Consider the following 22,099-nt stretch of genomic DNA (forward strand, 5'->3'; position numbering starts at 1 on the left):
GGGGCTGGCACAGAGGAGGAGATGTGTGACCGGAGGGGAGGGGGGTGGTGGTGCATAGTGCCGTGGGTACTCTGTTCTCCTCTGCACCCCCCACCCCTCCGCTGACCTGGGGCGTGGCGGCAGGAGGAGAAGGGCAGGCAGCCAGCCTCCCCTCGTGTGTCCCCTGGGCCCTGGGGAGTCCATCGCAGTCAAGGAGATGAGCAGGCAGGCCAGAGGGGGAAAACCCAGGCCAGCAGCCCAGAAATTTCCCCACACTCAGCAGGCCCAGCAGGGCTGAACCCTCATACCCCCAGTCCCCTCAACCCATAGCCTTCCAGGCTCGCTTGGCGAGATGCCTCGGGCCAGGGAGGACGGGGCTGCCGGGCGGGGCACCGCTCCTGGAGAGGCCCCCAGGGGCCCCCAGTGTGCTTCGGAAGAAGGAGCTCCTGCTGGAGGGAGGAGGCTGGGCGTGCGTGGGCGAGGGCAGTGCCACGTGACCGGTGGTGTGCAAATGTCAGGTTGTATCTACTATTTCAGATTTATACGGTGACGTTTCAGGTGTGCACAGAAAGAGTGCACACGCCGTGCATCCACCCCGTCCCGGCCATGCAGGCCTCCTTGGGGCTCTCTGTCCATTACAGAAAAGCGTTAATTTCCCCTGTTCCCTCGAGTGGGGAGAAGTGCAGAGAAGCCCCTTAGACCAGACAGGCTGCCACCAGGGTGGGGTATGTTGGGGGGTGGTAAATGGCTCTGCTCTCTCCCTCAAACTAAGAAAGCCTCACTCCATGTATCCCATAAGTAGCCACGGCCTGCCTGTCAGACACCACCTGGGTGGCTATAGGCTGGGGGCGGGGTTGGGCAGCCCCCCTCTTCCCCTCCCCCCACTCTCCCTCCCTGGAGCTCTTGTTATGGGCCTGCCCAGAAACCTGCTGTGTGGCCCCCTTTGGTTCTACCAGGAAGGACCAACCTTCTTCTGGAGGGTCTCAGCTGAGACTTCCCTCTCTCAAACCCCCTCCTGCAAAGGGGGTCTTAGTTTTCAAAGAGCCCTGGAAACATGCGCGTGAAAAACGCATATTCCTGCAAAAAGTGAGTCTTGGCCCTACTTCGCACCATGTACCAACATGGAACCTAACACACACGTCTAGCAGAAATTCTCGTGTGGACCTGTGCCAGATTAATTCAGCAGGTGGGAGGCAACTGAATTAATCCAGGGGAGCGGGGGTGGGGCTGGGACCAGGCAGGGGAGTGGGCCCAGGGGCTGGGAGGACTTCTCTGATGGGTTGGATGTGAGCATGAGCAAAGGAGAGAGCCAGGGAGCCTCCAAGGTGTTTGGCCTGGGTTGTGGAGGGCTGGAGCCAGTTCAAGGAGACGTAAAATCAGGTTTCCATTCTGTGCACATGTCTCCATTCTGATTTCTCTTCTGGACCGTGAGGCTTGGGCTCAGGCCTGAGTTTGAGACCCGGCCTCCTGGGACCTGGGGGGGCTGGAGGGAGGGTGGGTGCCTGGGGCCCACTGGGCCTCACCAGTTTGTCCTACCTTCCAGGGTCAAGCCCCCACGGACGCCTGTGCTGGAAACCTCAGCCTCTACTATGATGTGGCTGCTAGGAGGTGCTGTTTCCGCTGCCCTGTGGGTGAGTGGGGGTGCTGGGGCTGGGGCAAAGGTGGGGTTGGGGAGCCAGCATCACCACCGTCGTGTTGACTAAAGGTTCTGAAGGCCACCCCGCTGCGAGTTGTTTTAAATTAATAACTGCCCCTTATGGAACAGGCACTGTACGTGCACTAACCCGAGACCTTCCCAGGCACCGCATTGTCTCGGCAGGTGCTCACGGTTGTCCTTTGTTATTCCCATTTTGCAGATGAGGCTTTTGGGGTGCTGTAAGGTTAAGTAAGTTGCCCAAGGTCACGAGCTGGGAAATGGCAGAACTGGCTGGGGCTGGAGCCCAGGGCCCCGTGGCCCCAGAGTCTGGGCTGTCTACACCCCCGACTGCCTGGGTGCCCATCCCCTTGGCCTCAGCTTTGCTGTCTGCCTGGGGGCCACCATGCACATTCAGGGCCCATGGCCGTTGCTGGGCAGGAGTTCCGGTCAAGCCGCTCTTACACCATGAGGGCCGACAGAGCCTGTGCTCAGGCCAACAAAGGACCGAGAGAGACACCCTGGGAGTTTGGTGTTTTCTGTTTCCAAAGTTGTTTGGAGGAGTCATCGTAGGAGAAAGAGTAGAACTGTATTAGCCTTTCTGGTGTTTGTTTTGCGGGTTAGTGTTGGCCTTGAAGTAGATATCGTGTGGGTCCCTGTATATTTTTGTTTAGGGACCTCAGTGCCTGCCAGCCAGCCACCCACGTACCTGCCTGTCCACCCACCCACGCTGTCACCCACTCACTAACTTGGCCGCCTGGCTGGCCCTCCTGCCGTCTCCTCAGATCCCTCCCACGCCCTGCAGCCCCCTGACCCCACCCTGGTGGGGCCTGGACAGAGGGGGTCACACCCCGGGCCCAGGCTCCCTTCACGTAGACACTGTGCCTCAGGAGGAGGGGCTCCCCCGGTCTGCCACGCTGCTTCTCCGGGGCCTAGTGCCTGGCAGTGGCTGAGCACTTCTTGTGGGCGGGGCATTTTGGTGGAGTTTTATTGACCCTGTGCTTCCGGGCAGGCAAGGGAGGAAAAACCAAAAACCCGCAAAAACCCCTTCCTCGGTCTCTTGGGGAAATTTCTGACATTTTGCCCGCCCTCTGCAATCAGCGCTCAGCTGTGCGGCAGGGTTTGCGCGGGGGCGGGGGTTGGTGAAGGAAGGAAACAGGGAGACCTTTGAAACTGAGATGTGTAGATGTCATCGAAGCCCTCCTCTGCCCCAGGCCTCCAATGCCCATCTGAGCATCCTCGGCAGCTGATTCTCTGCTTACACACCCTCAGTGATGGGGAGCTCACTCACTGCTTCCCAGCACTGGCAATGATTTACATTGATGAGCATGCTCTGTGCCAGCCACGGTGCTGAGACCTTTACCTACACAGTAGCTCCCTGAACCGGATAGGAAACCCAGAAAGGGAACGAGGACATAGTGAGGTTCAGGGATTTGTCCATAGTCACGTGCTAGGACGTGGCTCAGGTGGGGCTCAAACGTGGCCGTCTAACTCGGAGCTGCAGCTCCTCAGACCTGTCTGGTGCTGACCCCCGAGGCGCTGCGTTCGAGAGGCAGCAGAGTGTCCCAGAGGGGGACCCAAGCCCCTCGCTGTTCTGTGCCCTGCTTCTCGGACCACCCTCCCGCTTGTGCCCAGACTCACTGTCCACAGGGTGGGGCCTCCCTGCAGAGATGGGAGGCCCACGCAGGTGTGGGGGGACCCTGTGAAGCCAGGCCGGATGTTCAATGGACAGCGTGGTTTGTTTGGGGCCAAGTGAGTGCATCCCACCCAGTGTCCGGAGCCCAGGGTGTCTCCAAGGGCTGTGAGCAGGATGGAGGCGGAGGAGGAGGCCCTCCTGCCCTGCCTGCCCTTGGCCAAGCTCGGCCGGCCTGCACTTCCCCTCCATATCTGCAGTTCTTCAGGGAAGCAGGAGAATCATCAGACAAACATCTTTCAGCCCCAATTCCAAAGCCAAGGAGAAAGCACCTGGTGGCCCAGATAAGTCCAGATGTTTACCTCTGCTCTGGTTCCCCAAAGCCAGGACTGCCTTGGACCACTGCTGGGGGGGGGGGGAGCTGGGAGGGGGGCCGTTCCCCAGGAACCGCAGCCCGTGGGCTGGGAAGCCCTTCCCAAATCTGTCTGTTGCAATGGGCTGTCAGACCCAAGGGCAGTGCTGCTGGGGACCGTGGGAACACATGCCTGGGGGGACCTGAGCTGGCTGGAGCGCACAGGGGGGCTTCCTTGAGGAGTTGGCATTTCAAGGAGACCTCAGGATGAGCAGGACGGTGCCAGGCCAAGGTCGGGGAGGCGGTGTGCTTTGGTCAGAGGCGCAGAAGATGCTAAGACCTGGAGTGATGAGCCACTCAAGGACTGGGCGTGGCTCCAAGTGGTGGAAGCACAGGGCTGAAGGGGGGTGGGGAGGGGACAGTGTGGGAGCGGGCGGCCCAGACTCAGGGGAGTTTCTGGGGCCAGAGCTGCTGGGGCTGGGTTGCCTAACCACCTCGAAGCTGAGCCACAGGGAGCCCTGACTGGTGCCGCTCAGTTGGTTGGACATCGTCCTCCAAAGTGAAAGGTTGCCGGTTGGATAAGCCCGCCGCCACTCGGGAGCCCCTCTGCACCATTTTTGCTCCTGATGATGCAAGTGATGCCCAGGGGTGAAGATCTCTGTGGAAAATGGGAAAGGAAGAAAAGAGAAATGAGCAAACACTCCTAACTCTTTTGCTCCCTCTGCTCCAGCCCCTGTGGCCTTTCTAGTCTCTGCACAAGCCAAGCCTGCTCCTCCCCAGGCCTCTGCACTGACGTTGCCCTCTGCCCAGAAGGCTCCACCCTCCAGCCTCCGGGGGGCCGAGGCCGCTGGACCATGCTCTGCAGGGCTTACTTTCCACTCCCCGCGGCTCCTTTATTTTCTTCAGAGTTGTATCCACATTGGAAACCAGCTTGCTAATTCCTTCCTCTATGGGCTTCTCTGTAACCCAGGCGAGAGTGCATGCTCCATGGGACTGGGTTCTCATCTTCCTCAATCTCAGGATCAGTGCGAGCGCCGCCCAGGTGGTGCTCTGGGAACGGGAGTTGAGTGGGGAAGAAAGATCCCCCACCAAATAAGTTACTCCGAGCCTTGAATTTTACATTATTATTATTATTATTATTATTATTGCATTTAAAAACCTCTTTCTCAGCAGCATCCACAGGCTTCCCCAGAATGCCTCGGGGCGGGCACAGAAATGTTGAAAACGTCTGGTCTACAGTCTTTCGGTTGTCACTAGCAGAACCTTAACTCACTCAGACCCAAACAAGCCACAGGAGACATAATTGGCCCAGTAATGGAAAAATCCATGGCGCCATAAATTCGGGTTTGAACGATCTCATCAGGAGCCCATTGCTCTGCGTCTGGGGCCTCGGCTGGCCTGAGTCACCTCCTTCCCAGGGAGACCCTGCCCACACTGCAGCGGCCGTGACAGGGCAGCTCTGGGCCCAAACAGCCCTTTCTTTTTCTTTTTTTTAAATGCATTTATTTATGTTAATAGTTTCTTTTTTTTAATATTTTATTTTTATTTATTTTTAGAGAGGGAAGGGAGGGAGATAGAGAGAGAGAGAGAGAAACATCAATGTGCGGTTGCTGGGGGTTATGGCCTGCAACCCAGGCATGTACCCTGACTGGGAATCAAACCTGGGACACTTTGGTTTCCAGCCCGCGCTCAATCCACTGAGCTACGCCAGCCAGGGCTCCAAACCGCCCTTTCAACGGGGGATCCGACAGTCGAGAGAGGCTCTTCCTGGAAGTTTTTGCAAAACTTTCAGTGATGGGGTTCATTAGCTAGCATGGATCATGGCCCTCATGACCCAATCAGCCCTGCTTCCCGCATCAGAGTGTTGAAGTACTCTGATTGGCCTGCCTGGGTCACGTGCTCGTTTGGAAGCCGCTGGTGGGAGGCGGACGCAGAGCGGGGCTGGAACATGTGAACGCCCTGTAGACTAGCAGGGCGCCTCCTACCTGTTTGGCCCAGGAATTTGGTCTCAGCATCGTGCCTCTCCCCGCCCCAGTCCTATACAGTGGGATTCAGGAGCAGCCGGGTGATCTGTGATCCTCTCTGTCAAATTGGACTAGGGCCCTCAAAGGCTAGGGCCCAGGGCTCCCCAGTTCTTACCGCCCAGCAGGACCGCAGGAATGAGCAGCGCTTGCCGTGTGCCCAGGACCGCTGTCTTCGCAACCTCTTTCCTCCTTTCGACAGCCCTGGGCCGCGCATCCTTTTGTCAACTTACTAGTGTCCTCGAGGCCTTGGTCACTTGCCCAAGGCTGCCCAGTTGGCCTGCGGCAGCCCTGGAACCCCAGCCCAGCTCTCCTCCCCACGCCACGCTGCTTCCGCTGCCTGCCAGGCCACCTCAGGCATCAGTGCCTCTGCCTATAACACGAGAGTTGCACCGACGACGTGTTTGGGGTTCAGGGGTGTTGCTGGGAAGGGCTTCAGGGATGAGAAGTGGAGGTGGTGGCCCCTTGGAGTTTGCCAAGGTGGCCTGGCCTGCAGCGTCTCTGCTTCCTTTCCCAGGGCTGTCCCCGCAGAAGCATTGTCCGCAGGCGTCATCCGACTGCAAGAAGCAGTGTCCGCAGGACCACTACCTGGACAGTGACGGCCACTGCACGGCCTGCGTGAGCTGTCACGGTAAGAGCGCGTGGGGGACAGGCAGAGAATCTAGAAAGTGGGTGGGGGGAGTGCATCAAGATGTGGTGGCTACACTCTGAGTTGCCCCCCCTCCGTGCCTCAGTTTCCTGCCCTGGATTTGTCCATTGATATCAGCCATGATCTTTTGCATCCCCACTTTTTGGAGAGACTTAGTTAACAGGCTTCCTCAAGGCAGGCACTCACAGTTCTTGAGTTTAATTTTTGCAAAACCCACGGGGGAAGAGTCTTGTCTTATTCCAGCTTTGCAATGAGGGAACTGAGGCTTAGGGAGGCTAAGGGCCTTTCCAGAGTTACAAAACTGTGGTGAGAGCCCCGACCGGAGTTTGAACCGATGGTCTGACACCCCGGGCTGTGTTCCTTCCTGGGACCGCGGCGCTTCCCGGAGAGCTCGGACAACGGATGCTTGTGTTGTGAGTGTCTTCTGATGGTCAGTGAGTGTGGTCTGTGTGCCCGCTGGTGTTTGTTTTGCTTTTGTGTGGATTTTTTGGGGGGGCGGAGTGGGGAAATCGGTTGAGATTTCTTAACCTAACGAACATTCCTATTTCTTAGCATGTTTGGTGTATTTGAAAAAAAAAATGTATATTCTGTTTACTCCACACAAAATTCTGTATATGTCTATTCGGTCAGGTTTATTAATTGTGTTATTTAAATAATACGCATTCTCACTCAGTTTTGTCACCTCCACAAAGGCTGATTTCGGAGGTAGGCGTGTTCACATCTGTCTGCCAATATGCTTGGTTTTCACCCGATTTTCATGGCGTTCTGTCTGTTTTTGCTTCGAATACGTCAAAGCTGTGTTGTTAGGTGGAGTGGCCATTAAGATTATGTTTCCTTGGTGAGCTGGACCTGAAATCAACATGAAAGATGCCTCTTTGTTCCTTGTAACTTGTTGGTCTTCATCCCGTTTTTGTCTGATCCCAGTATTGTTCTTCCGTGTTTCTGTTAGCATTTTTCCGGCCTAGCTTGGATGTTTTCAAATGAATGGCTGCATTTTATCGCGTGAACGTTACATGCGTTCACTACTAAACATTCAACCAATAGAGCAGTGCAAGAAGGGAAGCCGGTTCTGCCCTCCCCCGCCCCCCACCACCGGGTCCTGGGCGCTTCTCTGTACCCCTCTTCAGAGAGAGTGGGTGGGTCAGTAGACAGATGACACACAGAGAAAGAAAGAATTAAAAAAATATTTATGTATTTTTAGAGAGAGGAGAAGGGAGGGAGAAAGAGGGAGAGAAACATAGGGAGGGAGGGAGGGAGGATCAGCGGCCTCTCACTCCCAGCTGGGGACCTGGCCCGCAACCCAGGCAGGTGCCCTGACTGGGAATTGAACCTGCAGCCTTTCAGTTCAGCAGGTCGGCGCTCACTGAGCTACACCAGCCAGGGCAAAAAAGGCATTTTTTAGGAGGATAGGATCATATACTATCTATGGCATTAAAATGATTATATTTCGTTTCATTCAGATGTATCAGAGGAAGAAGAAGCTGAAGGGAAAAAAACTAAACGATAAGAGAGAGAGCAGTTCCTAACAAAACCCCCTAACATTAAGAAAAAAGAGGTTATGAAAACCACTAAGTGGTTAGGAATCGGTTAAGAAACGACTGTTTCGTGTGGTAAATTCCTATTCCACTTGACTCTTTGTAATGAGAAGTGAAGGAATTAGCTTGCGGACCTCCCGGCCTCTTCCTGGCTTTCATCCCCTCCCTGTCTTGACCTCGGCCCAGCCCGTGGTGCTCCCGTCCCTGTCTCTGACCCCAAGCCCCTGGGCGTGGCGCTGCGCCTCACTCTCCAAGCGTGGACCTTGGCACGGGGAGCGCAGTTCCTGCGCTTCTCCGTCCCTGAGTTTTTCCTTTGGATTTCCTGCTCGGTTTCGTGGGCATGTGGATTTTCCCGGAAGGACTCGGCTTGCCCCTTCCTCGGTTTCCTTCAGGCCCGAGAACGTTCGTTGCCTCTGTGATACGTGGATGACAACTCGGGAGGCAGAGTGTTTTCCTGGGACCTGTTTTCTCTAGAACTCTGCAGGCGTCGGCTCCCTGTCCTCTCGTGATTAATGTCGCTGCGGAGGGGTCCGCCGTCACCCTTGCTTTTTGCTCTTTGTGGGTGACCGCAAGAATAATTCTTTCTTTTATCCTTGAGGATCAAGGAACGTAAGCAGAACAGGCTTTGACGTTAATTGCTCGGAAACAGTTGTTCCTGGGATCTGGGACTTCTTTTCTGTCCGCGGCTTGCGTTCTGCCTCCCCTCCAGGGAAGCTGGCGTGGACTTGACCCTGCATACATACAGGGCGGGCGAGAGTAGGGTTACAAGCTGTGAGAACGCAGAACACAGAGTCTGCGCTTGTATTGTCGTTGATGGGTTACTGTATCATTTTCCATGTGAACAACTGCACGCCTCCTTTTGCCCACCCCTGTGTATTTCAAGGTCAGCCCTGTGGACTCTGGTTATCCCTCTGCTGGTTGTCGAGGGCTGCTTGCATTCCTTCACTTTTATGGGGGGCTTTTTTTCTATTTGAGACAAAATTCATCGTTCAACATTTTTTTCATAATGTATTTGATAATTCTGTTTGGTATTTTTAAATGCTTACTGCTTAATTCGGCACATTCTGAGGTCACCACAAAACCAAACAGACTATGAGATTTCCAAAGACAGTCGGACTGCGAAGCATGTACAAGAACTAAGTCAATTACTAATGTGGCCTGCTTGTATTCTCTGTAGTTAACAACTACCAGAAATTATTGATGGGAAAAAGGACAAGTTCTTCATGTGTGCCTTTTCTGCCCCGTAGGTTTAGCACATGATTATTATAAGATGAATAATAATCAGTTATGTTAGTTGACAGTAAGCAGATGCATGGTTGTTGATGCCGCGTTGTGTGACGACATTTAGTTACCTTTCAGTCACGATAAAATGAGTTTGCATACCTTGACCTCGTGGGCAGACTTCCTAATACTTAGCACCTCATTGTTAACATAATTGAAATATTGTGACACATTTAATTCGTAAAATTCACCCTTTTAGAGTGTCCAATACAGTGATTTCATTATACTGCACTCACCGTGCGCAACCACCACCGCTACCTAATTCCAGGACGTCTCTCCCTCCCGCTGGAGAAGTCCCTTACCTCCCAATCCTTTCCACCTCTCGTCCCGCTCCATCCGCTTCTCTCTCTACGGACCTGCCTACTTGGGACATTCCGTGGGCGTGGAGCCACGCAGTGCGTGGTTTGCCGTGCCTGGCTTCCTTTGCTCTGCGCAGCGATTCCAAGGCTCATCCACGTTGTAACAGGTGTCAGTGCTTCCTTGCTCTCCGTGTCTTGATACAACTGCATCGCATGGATACACCGCACCGGTTCACAGGGTGATGGACATCGCGGTTTTCCCTACTTTCTGGCTGTCGTAAAGAGAGCCGCTGCGGTCATTCTGGTACGAGCGTTTGTGTGGACACACGTGTTCAGTGCTCTGGGGCAGATACGTAGGAGGGGAATTGCTGCATCTTGCAGTAAAATCCACGTGTAGCTCCTTGAGGGGCCGCCAGGCTGGTCTCCGCGGCGCAGTGGCGTCCGTGTTCCCACCGGCGTTGCGTGCGCGCCCCCGTTTCTCCGCGTCCTCGCCTCCGCTCGCGGCCGCCCGTCTTTTTGCTTCTTGCCATCCTGGGGGACGTGAAGTGGCGTCTCACTGCGGTTTGGGTTTGCGTTTCCATGACGACCGATGACGCTGAGCATCTTTTCCTGTGCGTACTGGCCGTGTGTATATCTTCTCTGGAGAAGAATTTCCTCAGATCCTTGGCTTGTGAAAAAAACAAACAAACAAACAGAAAAAAACCCCAACCACCGAGCAGACCTTTTTAAAGAACAGTTTTTGATTTTTAGAAAGATAGAGCAGAAAGTACCGAGCGTTCCCAGGCGCCCCCTCGCTCCACCACGCCCCACAGCTTCTCCCGGTGTCAACAGCCCACATTAGTGAGCCGCGTTCTTGCAGCCGGTGCTGGTGCCCGGTTCGCCAACGTGCACAGGTGACGCGAAGGCTCCCTCTGCGACCGCAGTTCTCTGGTTTGGGGCGCGTGTTTCACGTTGAGACTCCACCGCGGCAGCGTCACCCAGGAGAGTCCCCGCGCCCTCACAGTCCCCTGTGCTCCGCCCGTTCTTTCCCGCCCTTGGCCACTGGACCCTGGCAGCCACTGATCTTTTCACTGCCTCCATGGTGTGGTCTTTCCCAGAGAGTCGTGGGGCTGGAATCAGAGTATGTACAACTCTTCAGAGCGGCTTCTTTCACTTAGAAATATGAGTTCAGTGACCCTCCGTGTCTTTTTTGCCCGTTTAAAAATGGGGGTGTGAGTTTATTTTCAATACCAGTTTAGTGATCTGCAGGGACGTGGGCTGGGAGATGGGGCTGCCTCGTGGGCCCCGCCTGCCGTCTTGCCCTCGTCTCGGGAACCCTCTGGAAAGGGCTGAGCGTGCTGGCTGCCCTGCCCAGCGGAAGGCGGCGGCAGCACCACCTCATGTCCCTGGGGAGGTCCTCGGACCCCCTCCCCGCACCTCCCTGTGTCCTCGGTGACCCTTCTCTGTGTCCCTCAGATGACCTTGTGGAGAGGAGGCCGTGCTCGGAGCGCTCGCCCCGTGTCTGCGAGTGCCAGCCCGGCCTGTTCTGCCGCACCACGGCCGCCCACTCGTGTGCCCGCTGCTCCCCCCACTCCACCTGCCCCGCGGGGATGGCCGTCAAGTCCCCAGGTAAGTGCCCCGACGCTCAGGGCTGCACCCACCCCACCCATGCCCAGGTGACTTCCCGCCTCCCGCGTCCTCCTTCCGTGGGACAGATCGCCTCTCCTTTCTTGGTGGGGCCTTGGTGCACCACACCTCTCTCGGCCCCGTGCCCTCACCCGTGTCCCGGCCTCAGAGAGACCCTGGCGGCCCAAGGCCCAGGCCTGGCCAGAAGAGGTCTTGGGGCGGTTTGAGACTCTGGGGAAAAAAGTTCTCGGTTGCCCGATAAACAGGAAAGAAAGCTCGCGTATCTGTCCCGGGAGATTCCTGGGAGTTTAGGGCTGGTTTCCCTGTTTCACAACCGAGGCCTTGGGAGTTGGACCAGCAAGAGGTTGGGCACCAGGCTCAAGCCAGAGACTCAGCTTTCTTTTCCAACTTGCTGTGTGACCTCAGGCGAGTTCCTTATGTTCTCTGGGCCTCTCGTTTTCTGACAGTACAAGGAGGGCCGGTGACCAGAGGGGAGAGAAGGGCCACAGGTCCAGTGTGGGTGGCATCGAGACCTTTCAGAAGGGTGGCATGGGGCGTGGGTGGGCTTTGGACCACAGCCCAGGAGAGGTGCCGCAGCCACACAGCCCACACGGGGAGGGGGCAGGGGGGCATCAGAGGGAGCCACGTCCACTGAAAAGGATGGTGCGGATGGTGCGCATGACCTGGTCCTTTTCCGAAGTCCCCTCCCTCCCTTCCCTCCTACATCCTCCTCCCCTCCCCCCTCCCCTGCCAGCCAGCCCATCCCCTGTTCTCTCTCCTGCCCCCACCCCCAGCGTCTCCCCCATGGCAGATAGCCAGAACCCCCCAGGCAAAACCAATCAGATTGCGTGTGTGTGTCTCTTTCTCTCTCACACAAACCTGCCTAAAACACTTAGTGTCTTCCTTTAAGTCTAAGGACGTGGTCCTTTGATAAAAGAGAACAGGTTTTTTTAGGGGCTTTTTCTAAACTGGCATAACTGTGGCATTTCTGGGTGGCTGGCTCACTGGGCTCATGGTCTGGGATATGCAAAGCACAGAGAGCACCCAGGGGACTCACCTCTGTGTTATTCTCGGGCCCCAAGGCCCCTCGGCTCGCTGCCTCTTCCTTTCCATGTTTCAGGGTCTTCGCCGTGCCCGGTGGGAGCACCAGGGGCGAGGGCATCCACTCCATCTTCCCAGAGCAGAGTCCTTTTTTTCTCTCTCTTTTTAAAAATGATTTTATTTATTTATTTTTAGAGAGAGGAGTAGGGAGGGACAAAGAGAGGGAGAGAAACATTGATTGATTGCCTCTCATGTGCACCCCGGCCAGGGACTGAACCCGTAGTGACCCCGGCATGTGCCCTGACTGGGAATCAAACTGGTGACCTTACACTTTGTGGGAGGACGCTCAACCCACTGAGCCACGCAGGTCACGGCCAGAAGCAGAGTCTTGAGGACGAGATCCTTAACACGACTCTCCGTGGTGTGGCCCCTCGGCCCTCCGGCCTCAGCTTTCAGCGCCAGCCCCTCACTATGGGGGTCCCCCCCACCCCCATCTGTCTGCAGTCAGTGCCATGCACGGGCAGTGCTCTCCCTCCTGCCAGGCCTTTGCACGCAGGGTGCCCTCTGTCTGGGACACCCGTCCCTCACCGCCTCACCGTTCACTTGGTTAGCTCCTGCGCAGCCTCGAGCTGGGCCAGCCACAGCGCTCTGCTGCGGGACCCGCGAGCAGGGGCCGGGTGGGGGAGTAGAGAGGGCTCTGGACTGGGCATCAGATACCCGCGATTTTGTGTAGCTCTGTGTCTGTGGGGTGTGTTCCCACCCTCTGCGGGCCCCCAGTCTCCCCATCTGTCCAGTGCCTGGAGTTCAGTGGTTCCAACGAGGAGGGCACATGGACCAGCTGGGGCTGGTTCGGTTCTCTCAGAGGTTTTCCTGCGATGGCCACACAGGGGCGCCAGAGTCAGCTCTTTGTGGCCCCTGGAGCCCCTGCCCGAGGTGGGGCCACTGCGGCACTTAAAGTGTGTCCAGTGGCGTTGAGAAACGCTGCCAGTTCAGAACATGCCCTGAATTTCAAATGCTTAGCATAAAAGAATGGAAAACATCTCATTAATTATTCTTTATACCAATTACCTGCTGACACAGTATTTTAGATCTATGGGGTTAAATAAATCTATTATTTAAATTAATTTCACATGTTTTTTCTTTTTTTTTTTAAACGTGGCTACTAGAAAATTTAAAACGGCCCATGTGATTCACATCATATTTCTATTTATTTATGTATTTATTTATTTATTTATATTTTTAGACAGAGGGGAAGGGAGGAAGAGAGGGAGAAAAACATCAATCCATCAGTTGCCTCTCCCGTGACCCCTACTGGGATCTGGTCTGCAACCCAGGCATGTGCCCTGACTGGGAATCGAACCGGCAGCCCTTTGGTTCGCTCAGTCCACTGAGCCACACCATCTAGTGCTGATTTGCATCATATTTCTACTGGCCAGCCCCGCTTTGGAAGCGCCCCGACCTTTGGCTACCACATTCTGGCTCGCGTCTAGATTCTGTGGTGGTCTCTCTCATGAGGCACCTCTCGGGGTCTCGGTCCCTCCAGCTGCATAAAGTGGAAAGTAGTTTCTGCCGTCAATTCAGCTCCCCGCTCAGTCCCACGCTGAGAGCTCGCTTCGGCTCTCACTTCCGAGTCTCGCGAGACCCCACAGAACGGAGGCATTAGCTCTGTCCTACGAGTGAGGAGGCTGGGCACAGAGACGGCAGGCCAGCTGCTCAGGGCCGCGGAGCTGGGAATGTCCGAGCCAGGGTGTGAACGCCACCCCGAGCTGGGTCTCGTCACCCCACCGCACCACAGGTGCACAAGATAAGTCAGCCTCGTCCACACCCACCTCCTCTGAAACCATCAGATCCCATCCCACGCATGTGGGTCACTTCTAAGCCATGCGACAAGAGTCCAGATGAGGAAGAGGACACTCTGTTTTCTCCATATTGCACTGGGTGACAGGCACATTAGGCACCCTGTTTATTGTGACCACAGCCTTGTGAAGGCTGTATTATTATTGTAATCATTTGACTCGCGTGGCGCAGCTACAGCGTGACAGCGTGACAGAGGTGGCGTCAGACTCAGGTCCGCTGATAGCAAGGGCTATGTGTTTTTCTCTCCACTCTGCTTCCACCCAGTGTAGCTGGCGGGACTCTTTGGGTTGCAAGTCACAAAATCTCAATTTTTTTGGCTCCTGTAGCTAAAAAATCAGGGCATAGCTATGGACAGCTTCAGGCATAGCTGGATCCAGGAGCCCTGTCTTTTCCTATCTCTCATCTGTACCTGCCTACGTTTTAGGTGCCTGTGAGATACCTACCAGCAGCTCCAGGCTTGCTTCCCACCCAACCCCAGTGGGAAGGCAGCTTCTCCTTCCTACATTTCCAACAACCAAAAACAAAACCTTGAAATTGCATCTCATAGGTGTGGCTTGGATCGCGTGCCCATTCCTGAGCCAATCCATTGTGGCCAGAGGAATGGGATAATTTGATTGGTCCAGCCTAGTCCCATGCTCACTCCTGGAAGGGAAGGGGGGTCAGTCAGTCCCAGCCCCTAGCAACAGGTACTGGGTTTGGGGAGAGTGATTCCCCAGAGAAAATTGGGGTGCTTCATACCAGGGGGAATGGATGCTGGGCAGGCGCAAACACCAGATGGCGCTGCGTTTTCCAAATCCCTGGAGTCTTAAGACTCCTCGATGCCAAGCCTGAAAGCATTGTGTCTCCCTGCAGGCACCGCGGAGAGGGACACTGTCTGTGAGCCGCTTCCCCCAGGGGCCGGCCCTGACTGTGGCCCCAACCCAGAGGACTGCAAGGCACCCGCCAGGTGACTCCGGCCTGCCCCCACCCGGTTGACCTTAGTGTGGGGCGCTCTCTCTCCACAGGATGCTTGGGCCATAGCTGGGGTTGGGGGTGTAGGGGGCAGTGCAGCACAGGGTGTCAAGGGTCCAGGGTGCCTCTCTGCCAAGCCTATAAGTCATTTGAAGCCCTACTGTGTGCCCAGCCCGCCCTGATTGCACGGGAGACCCAGAAGGCCTAGAAAACAGCCCTTGCTCCCCAGTAAGGGCCTGCCAGAGACTGCGGGCAAGGGGGCCTGGGGACCCCTTCTCTGCAGAAAGGGCCATCCCTGGGCACAGGACAGGCCTCCCCATCTGCAGAACTGTCTGTTCCATCTCCGGCTCTTTTCCTAGGAGCGCCCCACCCCAGGCCAAGCCCATCCTGACCTCTGCAGACTCCGATGCCAGGACCACGCTTCTGAGAGGGGACGCTCCCCTCACCCCAAAAGATGATTCCAAAATGACAAGGACACCCAACTCTCTCTCCTCTGGGGAGAAGCCCAGTCCAAATCCAGGTAATTTCTTCAGAGAAGCTGTGGGGGGTTTCTCATAGCAGCGGCGTCTGACTGGTGGGTGACCTGTGTGTGGCGGTCCCGGCAGGCGGGCTCTGAGCTGTGGGCTCGCTCTCCCAGCGTGGGGAGAAGAGAGGCTGCAGGCTTAGGGGGCCGGAGTATGCAGTGGAAGTGCTCACCCATTTTGCCGGAGTTCTGAGCGCCTCCCGTGTGCCAGACGCTGATGTGGGCACTGGGGCTTGCAGCTGAGCAGTCCAGCCTCTGCAGGTGTCGACTGGATGCCCTCCTGGTTCCCATGGCAACAGACTGGGGCCCCCGGTTTGTCCCTGTTTATTGCTGAATAGCCTTCCACGTATAGGTACACCACCCTTTGCTTATCCAAACAGTTTTTGGATATTTGGGTTGTTTCCACTTCTTGGCTACAATGAATAATGAGAAACAAGTCTTTGTGTGAGTGTAGTTTTTTTAAATTTCTCTTGGGAAATTCTTAAAAAATTGATTTGTAGGACTTTTTGTAATGCTGGGTGTTGAGCCCTTTGCCTTATAGCTGTGCTTTAGTATCTCCTCCCAGCCTGTGGTCCGCCTTCTCCTTCTCTCTCTCTTTTTTAAAGATTTTATTTATTTATTTTTAGAGAGGGAAGGGAAGGAGAGAGAGAGAGAGAGAGAGAGAGAGAGAGAGAGAGACATCAATGTGCGGTTGCTGGGGGCCATGGCCTGCAACCCATGCATGTGCCCTGACTGGGAATCGAACCTGTGACACTTTGGTTCGCAGCCCGCGCTCAATCCACTGAGCTACTCCAGCCAGGTCTCCTTCTCTTTACGGCCTTTCCACGGAGGGGTGTTCCTAACTGTGACGTAGGCAGATCCAGCGTCTTCTCCTGTGTGACTGGCGCTTTCTGCGTTCTGCTTTGTAAGCCTTCCTCCTCCGAAGTCTCAGAGGCGTCCTGCACTTAGTGCCTAGGGTCACTGTTGGTCTGCGTTTGGTGGTTAGATCTGGCAGCCCCCTTGGCTCGTGCGCAGGGTGCGAGGCAGTGGTCACATCAGAAGTGTCCGCGTGGGTATGCAGTCGAACCAACATCATCCACCACATAACTCGTCCTTTCCCCGCGGTGTGCGTGCCAGCCTTGTTGTGAACCGAAAGTCCACGTACGTGTGGGTGTGATTCTGGGCTTGGTGTTCTGCCCTGTGGGTCTGTTTGTCTGTTCGGTGTGAACACCGTACCGTCTTAATTACCGTCGTTTTTCAGCGTCTCCGTGGGTGGTGGAGCGACTTCTTCAACTTCAGTCTTAGACAGCGTACTGGCTGTTCTAGTAGTTTGCATTTCCACATACACTCGAGAGTCGGCTTTTCCAAGTCCACAGAGTGTCCCGTTGGGGTTTGGGTCGGGGCTGCACCGAAGCCCCAGGTCGGCTTGCAGAGACCCCGCACCGTCGCCGTGCTGAGGGTGTGGCACAGCCCTGCGTGTATTTAGGCTTCTTTAGATTCTCCCAGTGGTGCGTTGTTATTTTCTGTGTGGAGACATGGGCATCTTCTTCTTAGATTTCTAGGTATTTGATATTTCCCATGAAAATGAGAATGGTATCTTTTTTTAAAAAAAGAATTTATTTATTTATTTTTAGAGAGAGGGGAAGGGAGGGAGAAAGAGAAGGAGAGAAACATCAGTATGTGGTTGCCTCCCGCACGATCCACACTGGGGACCTGGCCCACAACCCAGGCATGTGCCCTGACTGGGAATCGAACCGACAACTCTTTGGTTTACAGGCCAGCACTCAATCCACTGAGTCACACAAGCCAGGGCGAGAGAATGGTATCTTTTTCAATGTGTCATCTTCTAACTCTTTCTGAACCATGCAAAATTGCTAGTATTTGACCTATTGAAACAGCGTGTCATGTGGTTCAACCCAAATAGACAGACATTCCATACAAATACAGTACTGTTATATTCAACCACCTTTCTGACTCACATATTAGTGCTAATAACGTTATTTGCAGGTTCTTCGGGGTTTTCTGTGTACTGAGTGATATCATCTGCCTATAACAGGTTGATGTCTTCCTTTCTAAGCCTTACTGCTTTTATTCCTTTTTCTTGCCTTATTGCATGGTGTGGGATCCCTGTGCCATGCTGAACCGAAGTGGGAGAGGGGGCATCCAGGCCTCAGTGCCGACCTCACAGGGGAAGTGGCTGCCAGAGTTGTGAGGGGGCAGGGGCATGGCAGTGAGTGTGGGGAGGGGACTCTGGCACGGTGGAAATGGTGGACCGTGGCGGGGAGCAGAAGTGCAGGGGGCACCCGGGGCTCTCCTCCCCTGTGGCCTTAGCCACATTCCTTCCCTCGCGGAGCCCTGTGACCCTCCCTCTGGGGGGTGGAGCTGACACGCGTGGAGTTTGGGAGCTGGCCGTGGGGCTGGGGGCTACTGCAGTGACTGGGTGGGTGAGGCCCCTGCCAAGGTGGCCTGGCCTGGACCTTCTCTGCTTCCTTCCCCAGGGCTGTCCCCGCAGCGGCAGTGCCCGCCGGAGTCCCCCAAATGCCGGAAGAAGTGCGAGCCGGAGTACTACGTGGATGGGGACGGTCGGTGCACAGCCTGCGTGAGCTGCTCGGGAGGTAGGAACCTGTCTTCCCACCAGGGGCTCCTTCCAGGGGGCGGGGGTCTTGCAGGACAGACTGAGAGTCTGGGGCAGGGGAGGCCGGAGTTTGGTCTTGGGCTGCTCAGCCCTCAGGAGCCTGGCTCGCTCTCCGTGTTTTGGGCTGTCAGCATCTCGTCACTCCCACTCACGGCTGTGGGTTTCTGATGGTGGTGACCCCTTTTCTGTTCACTCACTCTCTCCGGCGAGGAAACGCTTGTTCATCACCTCCCCGTTCCAAACGGGTCTCGCCATTTCTTGTCGCTGCCGTACGATGCATGGGTTGCGATTGTCCCCATTCTGCAGAAGAGGAAACTGAGGCTTCGGAAAGTCAAGGCACTTCCAAAGCCCACAAGCCCTCGAGGGTGGCAGGGCTGGAGTTTGAATGTAGGGTGTCTGCCACCAGGTTCTGGGCTCTGTCCCCCCGACTGCGCTGCCCCTTAGGGCCCACTCTGGACAAGCTCTCGGCCGGTGACTGCTGTGTGCACAGCAGGCTGACGTCCTGCTGGCGTGTTCCCTGTGGCCAGTCCACCACAGCCCCAGAGCACCACCACCAGCCTTGCGACGTCCCTGAGGGTCACACGGGGCAGGGGAAGTGACCCAGGGCTCGGGCAGCAGAGGCTGCTGGGGAAATGCACAATTCCGTCTCCCGCTGGTTTCTTTCACTCGGCAACTGTGACCCAACTTGAGGGAGACCAGACAGAGGAAAGAACCGTCTGCCGTCACCAGGGGTCGCTGTTGCCGTCACCAAGGCAGCGCAGCAAACTCTCAAAACTGAGCGGTGAAAACAAACCGCCCCTTGTACTCGTGGATTCTGTGGGTCAGAATTCAGACAGGACTCGTGGGGACAGCTGGTCTCAGCGCCAAGATGCCTGGGGTCTCAGCTGGAAGACCTGAAGGCTGGAGGCTGGGATCCTTGATGTACCTGGGCGCCCATGCCAGCTGCCTTCAGGTCCTCCCCGTGTCAGCCTCTGTACGGCTCACTTGAGGCACATCCCTCTTGATGACCTAGCCTTTGAAGCCACGTGGTGCGGCTCCCACCACTTTCTAGCTGTTGAGGTCGTCACAGGTCCTGCCTGAGTCAAGGGAAGAAAAAAAAAATCCAGCTTCTTGACCTGGCCAGGGTGGCTCAGTTGGGTGGAGCATCAACCCATAAATGGAGAGGTCACGGGTTCGATTCCCGGTCAGGGCACATGCCTGGATTGTGGGTTCATTCCCCGGGCATGTGCAGGAGGCAACTGATCGGTGTTTCTGTCCCTCTCTCTCCCCCTCCCTTCTCCTCTTTCTAAAATCAATAAGCACATCCTCGGTGAGGATAAAAAAAAGAAACACGAAGCTTCTTGGTGGGTCCGTGCCAGGGCTCTGGAAGAGCAGATGCGGCCCGAACTATTGCTGTGGCTCTTTTTGGGAAAAAGACGATCTGTCACAGCGACTGTGTCAGACGGAGAAACGAGAGGTGGTGGCTCTGGGCCCACGAACTCCTTCATCTATCGTAACTGAAGCCCCTCAGGACAGCGAGGGGCTAAGAGAATGGGTTCTGGAGCCTAAGTGCCAGGGTTCAAATCTTGGCTCTACCACTTGGTAGCTTAGAAGCTCCAGCAGGCTTCTCTGCACCTCAGCTTCCTCATCTGTAAAATGGGCACAGTACCACTACTGTCTCAGAGAGCTGTGGCCATGAAGCAGAACCCACTGAATTAATCAGGTGGAGTGTCGAGAACATTGCTTGGCACATATGCGATTGTGTTCATAGCGGTCATGGTCTCAAGTCGTCTCGCGCATGGCTGAGTGCGCTCTTGCCCCCTGCACAAGTACCCCAAGTCCCCTTCGCACCCCGCCCCCCGTTTGCGCTCTGGAGGTGGCAGGAAGAGGCTGTGAGGCCCCTCATCTTTATCATGCCAGGTGTCTACGTGTCCTGTCCCAGAGACGTGTCCTTCCTGAGCGTGTCACTTGTGTGTCACCCACCGGCGCCGTGACTCTGTTCTCCCATGAGTAGGGCACGCGGAATATCTGCACACGCATGTTAGTGCGTTACTGTGCCTTGTCTTCCATCTGCACATGCATGTTAGTGCGTTACTGTGCCTTTCCTTTTATAAAACCTCTGGCATTCTATTTTTTGATTTTGGAAAAAACACTTTTCATCACTGGAAGTTCCAAAGCTGTTGAGAAGAAGAGGGGAGCAGGGACGCTGGGGGACCGCCACCCAGATTCAAAGACCCCTGGAGTCGTGGTCAGTCTTGGTCCATCAGTGCCCACGCCCACGCACCCCTGACCTCCGAGTTATTTTAACAGGCCACTGAGATAGAGTAAGCGTGTAATACAATGCATGTGTTTCAAGTGTGCAACATGTGGGCTTTGACATATGTTCGCATGTGTGAAACGGGCGCCCCAGTCAAAGTCATAAACTACCCATCACCCCCAGCGTTTCCTCCTTATCATCCCTCCCCCGCCCCCTCCCCCACCCCCACCCCCACTCCCATCCCCAGGCAGTTCATCTGCTTCCCCACACTGTGCAGTGCGCTGCATTTCTGGAAATGGAATCATAGAGGAAGTGCACCTTTCTCGTCTGCCTTCTTCCACTCCGCAGAGGTATCTGAGCACGCCAAAAAGTCAGCTCAGTGGCAAGTGAAGTGAGCGTTTGCTCCTGGGGAAATGCATCTCCGCCCTCCCATCCTGGGGTGTTCTCTGCACCCCATGCCTCTGCCATCCCTCGTCCTTCCTTACGACCTTGCCCCGTGTCCCGTAGACGACCTCGTGGAGAAGACGCCGTGCACGTGGAACTCCTCTCGCGTCTGCGAATGCCGGCCCGGCATGTTCTGTGAAACGTCAGCCACCAACACCTGTGCCCGCTGCGTCGCCTGCCCCGTGGTCCCACCAGAGACGGCCGCCCAGCTCCAGGGTAAGCGGTCCGCACCCCTAGCCGGGGGTGCTGAGGTCTGTACCCCCTCAGCCCAGCCTCTCCCACCCCACGGGGTAGGGTGACCTTCAACCCCAGCTGTTAATTAGGTCAGGTTTGGGCTTCGTGTTTTCTTTGACTAGTGAGGTCCAGTGACTCGCATGAAATCCAAACGGGTCATTTTGGTAAGAGGTTCTGATGAAGATTTTAAAAAAATATTCTTCTCCCTCCCTGGCTGGCATAGCTCAGTGGATTGAGCGCAGGCTGCAAACCAAAGCATCGCAGGTTCGATTCCCAGCCAGGGTACATGCCTGGGTTGCAGGCCATGACCCCCAGCAACCGCACATTGATGTTTCTCTCTCTCTCTCTCTCCCTCCCTTCTCTCTCTAAAAATAAATAAATAAAATCTTAAAAAATTTTTTTTTCTTCCTCCAACTGTTGGGCTGGTAAAATCTTGACTTGCTTGCCAGACTGTTTTATTGACTCAAGACAGATGAATAGAAAGTTTATGAAGGGGCTTCCAGCTCAAGACGGTGGACATTTGCCGGAATCCAGAAAAGTACAAACTCCTGACATGGAAATACAACAGCAACAAAAAACCCAGGTTCCTCAGCAGCTGAGAGATTTCGACAAATTCCTGGAGGGCAGGAAACAGACGGAAGGGTGGTGACAAGCGGAGCCAGGTGGAGGAGAGCTCACCCCAGAATCCGCTCCGCGAGGGCTGGGGGTGGGGGGAGGGGCAGCTCTCTCATAAGATCACGGGAGAGGCTCTCGGCTCAGAGCTGGCACGTACAATCAAGGATGGGGGTGAAATGGAGAATTGCAAACTGTAACTTCGTCTTGAAAATAAACCTTTTAGAAATCTGTAACAATGGTATATACCAGGGGCACTGGCCCGTCTGAACAGGTATCTGGGGTCTTTATCTCCTGGTGAAAAGAATCCACTTTTCTGGCCGAAGACACGGAAGGGGGCTCCGGGGGAAGCCAGGGCCAGCAGCGAGGGGCCGCCCCTCCAGGACGGAGCCCTCTGTGTGTGTTTGGGAGCACGGGCCGCCGCTCCATCACTGAGTGAGGGCGGCCAGCTCCCACGCCCATGGGCACCCCAGAGCACGCAGGTGGACCCCCCACTCAGGGAAGAGACCCGTCACGGAAAGGCCAGGGACAGGCTGGCACCGCAGCAGAAGGAACCCGCTAGCTACTGGAATATTCCGTACAGTCCTTTGCAGAGAATAC

General features: G+C 55.6%; 1 protein-coding gene across 2 annotated transcripts in view; it reads left to right on the forward strand.

Moving 5' to 3' along the window:
* The window catches only part of TNFRSF8 (TNF receptor superfamily member 8), a 62,813-nt gene that overhangs the window by 21,646 nt on the left and 19,068 nt on the right, over window positions 1–22,099 (forward strand). For both annotated transcript variants that reach the window (XM_045859165.1, XM_045859166.1), the window contains exons 3-9: window positions 1,523–1,610; window positions 6,136–6,249; window positions 10,838–10,990; window positions 14,738–14,831; window positions 15,196–15,356; window positions 17,837–17,953; window positions 20,717–20,869. In XM_045859165.1, the coding sequence (XP_045715121.1) occupies window positions 1,523–1,610; window positions 6,136–6,249; window positions 10,838–10,990; window positions 14,738–14,831; window positions 15,196–15,356; window positions 17,837–17,953; window positions 20,717–20,869 (880 nt within the window). The remainder of the gene's footprint in view (window positions 1–1,522; window positions 1,611–6,135; window positions 6,250–10,837; window positions 10,991–14,737; window positions 14,832–15,195; window positions 15,357–17,836; window positions 17,954–20,716; window positions 20,870–22,099) is intronic.

This window comes from Phyllostomus hastatus, unplaced genomic scaffold (assembly GCF_019186645.2).
Source record: "Phyllostomus hastatus isolate PE091 unplaced genomic scaffold, TTU_PhHast_1.1 phas_scaffold_182, whole genome shotgun sequence".
In the NCBI taxonomy this organism is placed as follows: Eukaryota; Metazoa; Chordata; class Mammalia; order Chiroptera; family Phyllostomidae; genus Phyllostomus; species Phyllostomus hastatus.